Source organism: Diadema antillarum, unplaced genomic scaffold, assembly GCF_040938485.1.
Source record: "Diadema antillarum isolate AM-2024a unplaced genomic scaffold, OU_Dant_1.0 scf00000151, whole genome shotgun sequence".
Lineage (NCBI taxonomy): Eukaryota > Metazoa > Echinodermata > Echinoidea > Diadematoida > Diadematidae > Diadema > Diadema antillarum.
In genome coordinates this window covers 686,407-699,125 of record NW_027271040.1, presented here as the reverse complement: position 1 = coordinate 699,125, position 12,719 = coordinate 686,407, and the positions used below count along the sequence as shown (strand labels likewise).

The window sequence follows — 12,719 nt, the reverse complement described above, 5'->3', positions numbered from 1 at the left end:
TGTGGGGACACCTTCTCAACATTAAGTTCGAACACGAAGGTTCGAAGGAGTGTGGAATAAGCCACTTCACCGTTATAATCTGAGCATGTGAACATAGAGGTCATCGCAGACCTCTTAAAATTTACTTGTGATAGATCTTCGTGCAAACAATATGTCATGAATATTCATGAATGAACCAGGCGAAATTCGGAATGTACAGGCGAATGTGTGTCCTTTTCAGCCAAATTAACAAAAGACATTCATGCAGCACTTAGGGTACATGCAATCACCACTTTCTGCATAGCTTTGGTGTTTTTTTTCAATTCCATCTTCTGAAATATCATTCAGTGTTTGGTAAAATCTGTAGTTCCAGACGTCATGGCCGACTTTAGTACCAACTGTGAACTGGCTTATTCCCTTGCGTTTTCTATCTTACATAAAATGCCTTCGTCAGTGAAGAGATCGCAGTATCAAAATTCAAGCAGTTCATGGTAAGTGTCATTGAGAAAAAAATGATATGTCGATTGATCCTCGTCAGCGTTGATTGCTCTAATTCATCCTTACTTGACGACCCACCACGACCGTTGAAACTTCGTTACACTATGACGGAAATTACCCTTACTTGCATTCAAACCATTCATTTCTTCTGTCGGGTGTAATAAGCATTTCCACTTAATGAGCTACATTTTGTTCATAACTATAGTTTTCTGAAGATATACCTCAAGAGCTTCCAAACAGGGAGGAAAAGTACAGTGTATCACAGTGTGATCTTAAGCCTTTCTGTGCCAGGGACTTTAGACAGTATGTACAATGCTATAGGGTTTTCTGTGTCAATGAGCACTCAAACACACAAAGGGTTAAATGGAATGAAGTGCTGATAAGGTGAGCGCAGTGTCTCTGATATACACTGCGCTTCAAGAAATGACATATTTTCATGAAACGGAATCACAGTATGATGACCTCCTGTATCATACTTTAAGATCACTCAATAAATCGAAAGATACGGAGTGCATCAACACTGAATGTTTTCACACTGTGATACACACTGTGATACACCACACAGTCATGACGTCATTATACGTCACACACGAGCGTCGTGCTATAGGGCCATAAGGAATGACATGTAACTTGAATAGGAATGTTGTTATTGGGTTTTTTTTTTTTAACTGTGTCTACCTTTACACTGTGATACACTGCTACCACTTCCGGTTAGAGTGAAATATCCTCTACCTAGTGATCTATAATGTAAGATACACACGCATCTATTTCTTGGCTGCGAAGACGTTTTCCTCGAAACGTCGCTGAACGTTGCCTGGTGGTCGGAAGAAGGCTACGGTGAGGACTTTGCCTTCCTTGGTGATGGCCTTGCCGATACCGAACTCCTTGCTTCCCTTCCACACCATCTGAGTAAAATGACCTGCCAAGAGAGAACACAAGCAAAAACACAAACACAAAGTCAAAATCTTCTGCATGACCTCAGAAGAAAACTGATGCACAAATCGTTCAAATAAATGAACTCATACGAAAAAAAAAATAGAAAAAAAATTACTTCTATTGACTCAATTTCCTTTTATGAGAGATAATCGAGATTTCAGAAGCATCCCTTGCAGCCCCTTTTCACCAAGGTTATTTTTTTAAATCTAAAATTTCAATTTTCACGGTTGTGTGTTTTTACAAAGATTATATATTTTCGTTTTCAAGCTTAGCCTCCACAAGAGTCAAATTGTCAAACACAAATATTCAGCCTGACTGTATAAGCTACGTTTTGAAAATGCCTTATTCTACTTTTTTTTGGGGGGGGGGGGTTGATTTATTGATTGGTTGGGGTTTTTTTCCACAAGCTTGTATAAAAAAAAACTGCTTACACGAGTCTTTATATACTCAGCTTTGAGAGAAATAGAGGGAGATATTGATTTGTGTGTGTGTTTGTGTGTGTTTGTTTGTTTGTGTGTGTGCATGTGTGTCTATCTTATGTAGCCTATGTATGTATGTATGTATGTACACCGTATAATGTATGTATTTCTGCCTGAACATATGTATATGTGCACGTGTTATCATGAGTTTTCGGTCATCTATACCTGCTCCGGAAGTGAAACCGGGCTTCTTGAAGTCGTACTTCTCGACCTGTTTGTACCACATGTCGATGACCTCTTGACCTGTTGGATGAGTTGCAACATAAAACAAGTGTACAAAAATACAGAGAAATACATAGATATATAATTATGTATATACAGTGGACTGGCAAGGAGATGTTGGGTTTAACCTTCCATGGATAATCAAACAAACAAGTCTACAACAAATGGATATCACAATTTGATCAAAATAAACACTTCCAAAAGCAATAATTTCTCTTCATCGGTAAAAATTCTTGATGCAATAGACATGTTTGGTGTAATTTTCGTTGCGTCAAGAAATTTATGATGCTCATCTAATAGGAGGAAAGAGAACAAAATCTAAAATTTTGTAAGTTTAGATTGGAAAAAAAAAGAACTTTCGAAAGAATATGCATAGCCCTCTCCGTAATGTTTGCTATAGTTAAAGACTGATCACGATTTGGAAAGTCATGTAACACATTAGATCGAACGAAATTGCCAAAGTCAATAAATCATCCGAAGAAGACCTCAAGTTTATTTTCTTTATGCAAAAAACAAGTCCCCTTCATTTCCAGTTTAAGTCGCATAAGTTGTGTCGTGCATCATTCACCGTTACCAACGCTGGAAGTACCTTAGTGACATTGTAAGGATTCTTTTTATTTGCTCTCTATACTGGACGATAAGCGTACTCACATACATCTTTTACGACTTTTCTCTTTAGATGTTCAGTTATTTGGAAGAAATCAAGATCTCTCTGGCAATCGTGCGAAAAAATAAGTGAGAAGAACTAAACAATGCAACAGAGAACTTAGAGTGGTCTGTTTTGAAGAGCTCAGTATGGACTTCGAAGTACACTTGATATGTCAATTTGAAAACAATTCTTACCTTAACCAGGGCTCCACACTAACTTTTACTTTTGGTGGCCCAAAGGCAAACATCCGACCTTTTTTGGTGGCCCGATCAGGCCACCAAATTCATAATATCTGAAATTTTGGTGGCCCGACGTGCGTTTTTGGTGGCCCCGGGCCACCGGGCCATCGTTAGTGTCGAGCCTCACCTTAACTTTAGAATAGTTAATGTTATAACATTTATAGTGACAATGATTGTGATAGCATAATGAATAAAATGCAGATATATCTATGTCAATGATATAATCAAATGGTAATAATACTAATACAATTGAACCATCGATAGCATCAACAAAATAGAACCATATCCTTAACATAATCACAATCACAAACTTAATCATTATCATTACTCTCTATAGTATCATTATTAATGATGTCACTATCGTCAGTGTGACCACTGCCATCATCATCGCATTATCTCTTGTTCGAATCATTATTAATGATGTCATTATCGTGTGACCACTGCCATCATCATCGCATTATCTCTTGTTCGAATCATTATTAATGATGTCATTATCGTGTGACCATTGCCATCATCATCGTCATTATCTCTTGTTCGAATCATTATTTTTATCATCGTCGTCAGGTTTTAGACTTTTCTTTACCTGAAAACTCGGTGCTGGCGCTGTTGTAGTGCATGGCGATGTTCTCGCCCACGTCCTGGTTGTTGCTGTTCCTGAACTCGTCCTTCTTGGCGAGCTCGGCGGCGAACTCCTGGGCGCGCCGCTCGAGCTCGCTCGAGGTCTCGACCTTGGCGACGTGGTGCCTGACGCGGATCTTGTTTAGCGCCTCCACGGTGTCGCGTTGGAACGACTTCAGGTCGGACGGTGAGATGTCCGCCTCTTCGAGTTTTACACGACCCATCTTGGGAAGGGAGAGGTGGGGAAAGGGAAAAGTGAAAAAAAAAAGACGGAGAAGGGCGGAGGAGAACGAGAAATCGGATCTCGCCAAGTACCTGCGTCCTTGGACAAGATGTTTTTACCCACCACGTCCCTCTCAACAAAGGTGTATTATTTGGTACCTGGCAACGCTAGCTCGGATAATGATAATGGCAATACACTCTGGTATAACAGCGTAAACACTGAAGAGGTTACAGTAGATAAATAAAGAAGACCATGGTTGTTATCGTCACTATATAGGATAAGTGACCAAGAAAAAAAAAAGGAAACCCCATATTTTGCCAAGGTTTACGTTTTACATAAGAGTACGTGTACTTGCACACGAATGAATCCTCTTGCAAGACAGTTCCTTTTTTAACAGAGGTATAGTATAGTTCTTCCCAACCAGAAAGATTACACGAGGGTTACCCGACATAACAACAAATATATCGCGTAAATTTGACTCTATGGCATTGAAATACATTGAGTACATATATGTGTAATGGAATATCTTTTAAGGAGGTTCTCAGGGATAATATCCCTAAGTTTGAATGCATCATTATGTGTTATATATCCTGACTGCCATTTGAAAAAACGAAAATAAATTAGCAGGTGTTCCAGTAAAGAACAATGTCATTATGTGAAGTTGCCAATGAAATAAGACTTCACTGACTTCACTTTTTCGACATTCATAACCTTTTCTATTCCCGTCATAATCACGGAAATCAAAGAACACAAATAATACTGCCATGCATATGGCAATATAAATTCGATTTAGTGCAACTTTTCTTTTTTTTGAGGATGTTCATTTAATGACAACATTGTACATGCAGTAAGTTTGTCGATGTCACAAAATTTCGCACAGAATTAACTTTAAAGTAACCACATGGGAATATCTAGTCTCGTGTGCGAAAGAACATTTTTGTGGAGACCACCAGTTTACTTGGTCACTGCATTTCAAGCGAACAGTAAAAAGGGACTGAGATCCGCCAGCAAAATGACACGGCGTCCACAAATCGAGCTCGACTCGTCGTGGATAGAAGTGGCTCCTCACCTTTCGGATTGTTTCATTGACCTCTGCTGCCTTTGCCTCCCGACTCTGGCCGGGCTCGTATTCCGTCGACCGCACCACGCGCGTGACCTGAGTCGTCTCCTTCGGCGGCGGCGGCGGTGGCAGGCGGCCGTCGTCGCGCGGTGCCACGTTCTCCTGGAAATGGTCAATGACGTTGCCCGGTGGTCGGTATTGACCCACGATGATGACCTTGCCGTCGCGCGTGATAGCCTTCCCGATGCCGAACTCGTGGGATCCTTTCCACACCATCTGGGTGAAGTGACCTGAAGCGAACAAGGGGGGGGGGGGGGCATTGATACCATCTCTAAATAATGATTGCTCATGGTTACAGGTGAATAACGTTAATAAGGTGGTTTGGTGTCACATGAAGTACAGACGGGATAACAGTAAGTGGTATTCTTATGAAGTGTATGATATGAAATTCAGTTTAAATGCACGAGGCAGAGAATAATGAAAAGGATACGTTGAAAGTACCACACACTGGCAAGGACTTTGACCTCTATATTATTATGATTAAGTCGTGATTTCAGAGCTACGTTGAATTAATCCTCCATACAGTAGTAGCAGCCCTTACCAATAATGTTTCCAATTTCCTTTTCGCCTTACCCATCCTCTATGATTATTTTTCCCTTTATCCCTCCTTTCCTTCATGAGAAGAATAGGTATGGGTATATAGATAGAGTGGCGTATAGATAGAGTTGGGGGGGCTTAATCCCTTGCTTTGGGGAAGTCGTAAAAAAAGATGAGGGTATGAATGGGGTGCGATATGAAAATATGATGGTAGTGAAAGGGGAAAAATATAAGGGTAATGGAGTAACGTGTCAGGTGTATGAGAAAGAGTTGATGGTTGTGATTGTTGACAAACTGTGAAATTATATCAGTATTTTATTGGTCAAGTTGAAGTTTGACATATTTGTTCATATTTGTTTATAGCGTGTTGTGTGAAAGGTGGGAGAGCAAGGAAATACGTGAAGAATGATGGTAGTTACGTTCAAAGATAGAATTGATTATGATGAAAGGGGGAAGCTGTGGTTGTAAAGTGTATGAATAACTTGGGTAATGTGGAGGGAGGAAACATCAGAACTACAGGTGTAATGTATTGCATTTGTAGAGACGACAATTTTGACAGTGATTATTTTTTATTAAGGAATTTTCAGTTGGTGATAGCAGACAATGATAAAAATATTTGCTGTCCATGGTGTGTGGGATCAGTGCTTTGGATGAGGAATAAGAGTATTTTCACAAATTTAAGACAAATTACTACGAACAAGGATGATAGCATGGCAGCTTTGCCATATGAGAGCATGAGTGCAGACTCAAGGAAGCAGAACAAAAGAAAAAAAAAACATGCATACAATTTACAGAGGCGATGTAATGGAATTTACATTGGTACATTTCTGAAATATGTGAGCTTCTATAATTATGTCAGTATCCTTGTTGAGTGATGTATATACATATTTTTTTTCAGAGTAGCGGTATTTCGGCTCAAGCACGACAATAGATTTACAAATCTAGACATGTTGCTGTCGATTTATATACTACATGATTTGACATTATGAAAATTGTATGGACTTCCTCTTTAAACACAGTCTATAAGCTGGCCCGGAAGATCGTGAGCACGCGATATTTGAGAGAGTCATGAAGAGCATTTTGATATGACTTTGTTTAGTTTTTTTTTGTGCATTGTGAATGGTCTGGTACGACAAAAAATGTTGCTGAAGTGTAAATTTACATGCCGTTTATGCAAGACTGAAGAATGTCCCCCGAACTGACGAAATGATTGCACAGCAATAACAGAAACGCACACAAATAACACGTCTGTGGCGAGTTTTTATTGTTTTTTGTTTGTTTGTCTGTTTGTTTTTTGTTTCGTTTTGATTTTTGTTTTGTTTTTTGTTGTTGTTTTTTGTAGACGTAACAAATTCGACTGGCACGATTATAAATGCTACATAAAAGTCTGATATATTCGCAGTGTACGATAAATACGGTAAATTGCAAGACGCAGCTGGTCCGAGCAAGTTTATATTTTTGACTTCGAGTGTACTCAAAGCACTGGCCAACAGCAACCAAATTATTGCATCGCGCAAAAGTCATACAGCGAACGTTGCGACTGTGATTTGGAGAGAGAATGTCAAATATAACGCGATGATGAAAGAAAAAGAATATTTTCAGAAGGTAACGCTGACAACGAGTTTTGCAGTGGACTGTTTGGTGATGAATCGAAAGTCGATTTTAGCGCACAGTTTAAACGCTACGGCGGGTTATTTTGTTCAAAAGTATCTATAAAGAATCTGTATAGCGCCAAATCTTATTTCTACCGGTAAAAAGATCGTGCCAATGTTTGTATTTTTTTTAAATTAAACGCGCTTCGTCGACTCTATCATATTTCTGCCTATGCCTCTGGCTGATATACCAAACACATTTGTGCTGTTAGAGCTGAAACAAAGATATGTTTGCATTGTTTTTGTTGTTGTTGGTTGGTTTTGTTGTTGTTGTTGTTTTTTGACACGAAAGAAAAAAGGGAATACAAAGATCCAATGTCTACCAGAACAGAACTATACAATCTAAAAGTTTTGAGTAACAGAACCCAGGCATATTTGTCTTTTTTTATCGGTATAAGCCCTTAGCAGAGAGGTTGCTTTCGGCAAGCAAAGTTGTTATGGGAGATGGGATTTAGGTTATCAGTGACTTAGATATTTTGTGTCACTGCTGCTTGCGATTTAGATCGCTCGTTATTGACATTACTAAGAGATTCCGACGATATTGCCATACATACCTTTACAAAATGCTTCACTATAGCTGCAGCGTGTTATTTGGTGTAAACACGCAATGTCATGCCAAAAAAGAATGTAGGTTTGCTCCTACCTGAGGGTAACGCCTTCGAGATATTCAGACGGGGAAGCCAGTCGTGGAGTGGTTTCAATACATCGAGAAAATGGAGAACATGTACATAGGGTATGCGCAAAACCAAAATGAGATGGAAAAAAAGTGAGGGTATGAGAAAACAGAGAGACAAAAGTGTGGTGGTAGTGAATGTGGGAAAGATATATATAGGTAAACGTCAGGCGTACGAGATATATAGATATGATGGTAGTGATTGTTGGTAAACGGTGAAAATGTGACGGTATTTCATAGGTAAAATTGAAATTTGACAATCTTGTTCACATCGTTTATATAATGGGTCGGGTGAAGGGGAGAGAGCATCGACTGGTGTGATTTGTTGGAGTTAGGAAATACGTGAAGAATGATGGTAGTCACGTTGAAAGAAATTGTTGATTAGGCTGTTACATACATAAAACATGTGTGCGGAAGGGTGTGAAATAACTTGATAGTGAGTAGGAGAATTGTTCAGATCTACATGCAATTGCTGTAGAGGCTCCTATATTCGACATTATTACTTCGTCACCGGTGAACATGGTCGTTTCTTCAACTTCGTCATACGCAGGTACTCATCGTGTAGCAGCTTTTCTAGAAAATCGTGCGTGTCAGTTGGCAGAAAATGTTTTTTAAGGTAAGATGCAAGAAGCAATTTTGCTGTTTGTATTGTGGATATCATGTCGTAATGATCGAGTGTTGGCAATATTTTTGATGATGTCCGTAACGTTAAAGTTGATATCGAAAGCATAATCATGATGTTGAGTTGAGTAATGATGATTGTGACACATGATAATGCAGTTTAGGTAAAATACGTAGTATCTGAATAATAAGTACGGTGGCAATGTTTTGAAGTTCAGAAAAAAAATGCCAATGCCTGAATTTATTTTTGTAGATTTTGTTTTTAATGTATTTTAGTGGTAGCAAGTCGAAATAAGTTTGATTTTACAAAACGAATAAAATAGCAGACACACAAGGAACGAGAACATTGACTTTAGAACTAGAATATGAAGTCTAAAAATAGTGGATGAATAATGTGGGAGAGGGGTAGATTTGAAGCGTTCTGAGAAAAAACCCAGAACAACTGAAGGTAGTGTGGAATTAGTGTACTGACGGTTGCTTTCTTCGCCATGCATTATTATAAACTGCTTTATAACAGGATGCTCACACAAAAGTGAAAGCGAAAAATCATCGCCAAGAAAGACCAACGTTGCCTTTCCCAACCTGGGCTATTGAGAAGGGGAAGACGATGAAGGGAGTTGTTTGACAGATGAAGGCTGAGCGGAGGCAAACACGACAGCAAAATCGCAAGTCATGTTTTCGATGTGGAAAGGAGGAAGACTGGAAGAGGGAATGCCCAGATAGACTGAGAAACAAGAACAAGCAGGTACGAAATTTGATAAACAGTGTCTCTGTCAGACCCATTAGGTTTCACAAAATCGTGTGCAACAAGAGAATCATAACGCGCGATTTCAAAACTGTACCCTATTGTCAAACCTGGAAATCAATCGAGTTTCTTGCATTACATTTTTTGGATTACATATATACTTTCGGTGAATTTCAATTTGCATATTGCGATGATGGAGACTTTAATGTTGATATCTTACAAGGTACAGAAGAATATATCGTAGTGAAATGATTTTCTGTGAATATCGTTAGTTTTATTATAATAAACCTGTCACATTAAAGCAGGTAGTGGCGTATCTTTGACAAGATTTCGCGATGATTATTTTTTTTTTTGTCGGTTTTCGTAAATTTATTTTATGCAAACTAAGAGAAACATGCTAGTTACGTTACCTTCGTGTATTCTTTGCAACTGTACAGTTTAACTCTGCCTGTCTCCATTTCACTTTAAGAGTTACTGTAACGCTCTTTTGTGCAACGCCCCCCTTTTTTTTTACAAAATAATGTGATGTATTGGAAACGAATTTGATGAATTGCACATTAATAAATGGTGTAGTGAATGCTTTCGTGTTGATATCGAATCTGTGATAGTTTTGAACGCCAAATTTTTGTCCAATATGACAACAATCAGTTGTAACTAATGGATGAGATGTCGGTACATTTTGTTGAAGTTTGGCAAAACTCTGTTTGATGTAGTCTTATTTTTTTGTTTGTTTGATTTTCAATCTGTCAGGATGGCTGGATATCCCATATTTAGCTGTACTAGAACTAGCAATTCGCCTAATTTTTCTATGACAAGATTGATTAGGCCTATTATACGGGTATTTTGTAGTAAAACAAAACAAAACAAAACGTGTCCAAAGTTGACTTAAATCTCTCTAATGTTAGTATGATGAAACGTCGAAATACAGGAGAAATAGTAATGTCCTTCATTCTCGTCTATGGTGTGTGACGAATGTTTTTTTTTTTAACACTGTATTGGTTTACAGTTGTACGGTTGTTTGTCACGAGCATCACGTTCACTAGCATTTCTTAACGATAAAAATATTTAATAAGTCATCAGAATGCGTTGGTACTTGGAGAATCAATTTGATAGTTGATATGTGTGTCACAGCATACCTCTGTGTTGTGAATGTTTGAATATGCATTCATTAAAGCGTGCAATGTGTATATGAAGTGACAACAGAAAATGAACCACTTTGAAAAAAAAAATAACATTCAAACGTGATTTATTCATCGTTCATTAAACATATTGTATACAAAAGAATTACGATCTGAAAAAAAAAAATGTCTTCTCCTTCTGACTGATATGATAAGCTTATGGTGCATGTCATGTATGTGTGTGTGTGTGTGATGCGTGACTTATCTTACACAAGGTGTTTGTGTGCGAGAGGTGTTTGCAGCATTCTATCATGTTATACTGACGTAAATTACGATATTAAGTAAACGTTTGCAGTAACGTTTAGATACGTTACAAATGTCTCGTCACAGATATTTTATGTACGTACATAAAAGATTTAGATGCAATCGATAACAAACATTAAATAATTTACAATCATAAACAAACACAGATGCGCATAAATACATGTTGCGGTAATTTTGCAGTTAGAAGTGTGCTGTGAATGTAGCCTGAAAGAAATCGGAGATAAGATAAATGAATGCGCTCTGTGTCTGACTCTGTGCGAATATTGTGTGAACGACTAGCATGGTTGAAAAAAAAAGTTATTACTCATCCTTTAGACTTAACTTTGTACTCGTCAATACTTTTCAAAAATTGAGAGCGAAAGAGACATGTATGTGGAGTAGAAGTGCGTTGTGTTTCCGATTAAACCAATCGTTGACTTTTTGTTGTTGTTTTGTCGATTAAATCAATTGTTGATCTTTTTTTTGTCGTCACTCTTAAAACAAACCCGTTCCAATCAAAACCAATTTGTTCTTCGTGCTATTACCTAAAGAACGTTTGACAACATGAAACGACATATCAAATAAAACCTTCAAATATCAAACACACTGTAACAACTTACGAAATATTTCGATCGTTATAAAAATGTTAGTGAACGCGATGCTCGCGACAAACAACCATACAGACTGTTATTTAATCTATGAATATTCGTCCTTTGATGTTTTCTATGTACGTACAACAAAGATTTAGATGTAATCGATACAAGCACTAAATAATTTACAATTATAAACAAACACATGTGCGCATAAATACATGCTGCCGTAATTTTGCGGATAGAAGCGTGCTGTAAATTTTGCCTGAATGAAATCGGAGTAAGATAAATGAATGCGCTCTGTGCCTGACTCTGTACAAATATTGTTTGAATAACTAGCGTATAGTTGCCAAAAAAAAGAACAAAACAAAAAACAAAACAAAACAGTTATTACTGATCCCTTAGACTTACTTCGCACTCGTTAATACTTTTCGAAAATTGTCTGAGAGTGAAAGAGACATGTGTATGTGCATGGAGTAGAAATGCGTTGTGTTTCCATTTCAACCAATCGTTGACTTTTCGTTGTTGTTTTGTCGATTAAATCAATGGTTGACTTTTTTGTTGTCACTCTTGAAGCCCGTTCCGAACAAAACCAATTCACATTTCATGCTATTACCTAAAGAACGTTTGACAAGATTAAACGTAATATCAAATAAAAACTTCAAATATCAAACAAATTGTAATAACTGACGAATTTTTTTTTGATCGCTAAAAAAGTGTTAGTGAACGTGATGTTCGCGACAAACAACCATGCAAAATATTAAGAATAATCGTCAAACATGAAAAGACGAATATTCTTGTAATAGTTTGCATGGTTGTAATTTAATTGTAATTTAATTGTAAATTATTTAGTGCTTGTATCGATTACATCTAAATCTTTGTTGTACGTACATAGAAAACATCAAAGGACGAATATTCATAGATTAAATAACAGTCTGTATGGTTGTTTGTCGCGAGCATCGCGTTCACTAACATTTTTATAACGATCGAAATATTTCGTAAGTTGTTACAGTGTGTTTGATATTTGAAGGTTTTATTTGATATGTCGTTTCATGTTGTCAAACGTTCTTTAGGTAATAGCACGAAGAACAAATTGGTTTTGATTGGAACGGGTTTGTTTTAAGAGTGACGACAAAAAAAAAGATCAACAATTGATTTAATCGACAAAACAACAACAAAAAGTCAACGATTGGTTTAATCGGAAACACAACGCACTTCTACTCCACATACATGTCTCTTTCGCTCTCAATTTTTGAAAAGTATTGACGAGTACAAAGTTAAGTCTAAAGGATGAGTAATAACTTTTTTTTCAACCATGCTAGTCGTTCACACAATATTCGCACAGAGTCAGACACAGAGCGCATTCATTTATCTTATCTCCGATTTCTTTCAGGCTACATTCACAGCACACTTCTAACTGCAAAATTACCGCAACATGTATTTATGCGCATCTGTGTTTGTTTATGATTGTAAATTATTTAATGTTTGTTATCGATTGCATCTAAATCTTTTATGTA

The 12,719-nt window shown here is 37.5% G+C and overlaps 1 protein-coding gene across 3 annotated transcripts in view; it reads right to left on the bottom strand.

Annotated features, from left to right (window-relative positions):
- Positions 1-366: 366 nt before the first annotated feature.
- The window catches only part of LOC139721860 (uncharacterized), a 35,874-nt gene continuing 23,521 nt past the window's right edge, over positions 367-12,719 (bottom strand). For all 3 annotated transcript variants that reach the window (XM_071633182.1, XM_071633181.1, XM_071633183.1), the window contains exons 7-10: positions 4,913-5,193; positions 3,586-3,844; positions 2,058-2,135; positions 367-1,396 (exon numbers count right to left, since the gene is read on the bottom strand). In XM_071633182.1, the coding sequence (XP_071489283.1) occupies positions 1,242-1,396; positions 2,058-2,135; positions 3,586-3,844; positions 4,913-5,193 (773 nt within the window). In that variant the 3' untranslated portion in view covers positions 367-1,241. The remainder of the gene's footprint in view (positions 1,397-2,057; positions 2,136-3,585; positions 3,845-4,912; positions 5,194-12,719) is intronic.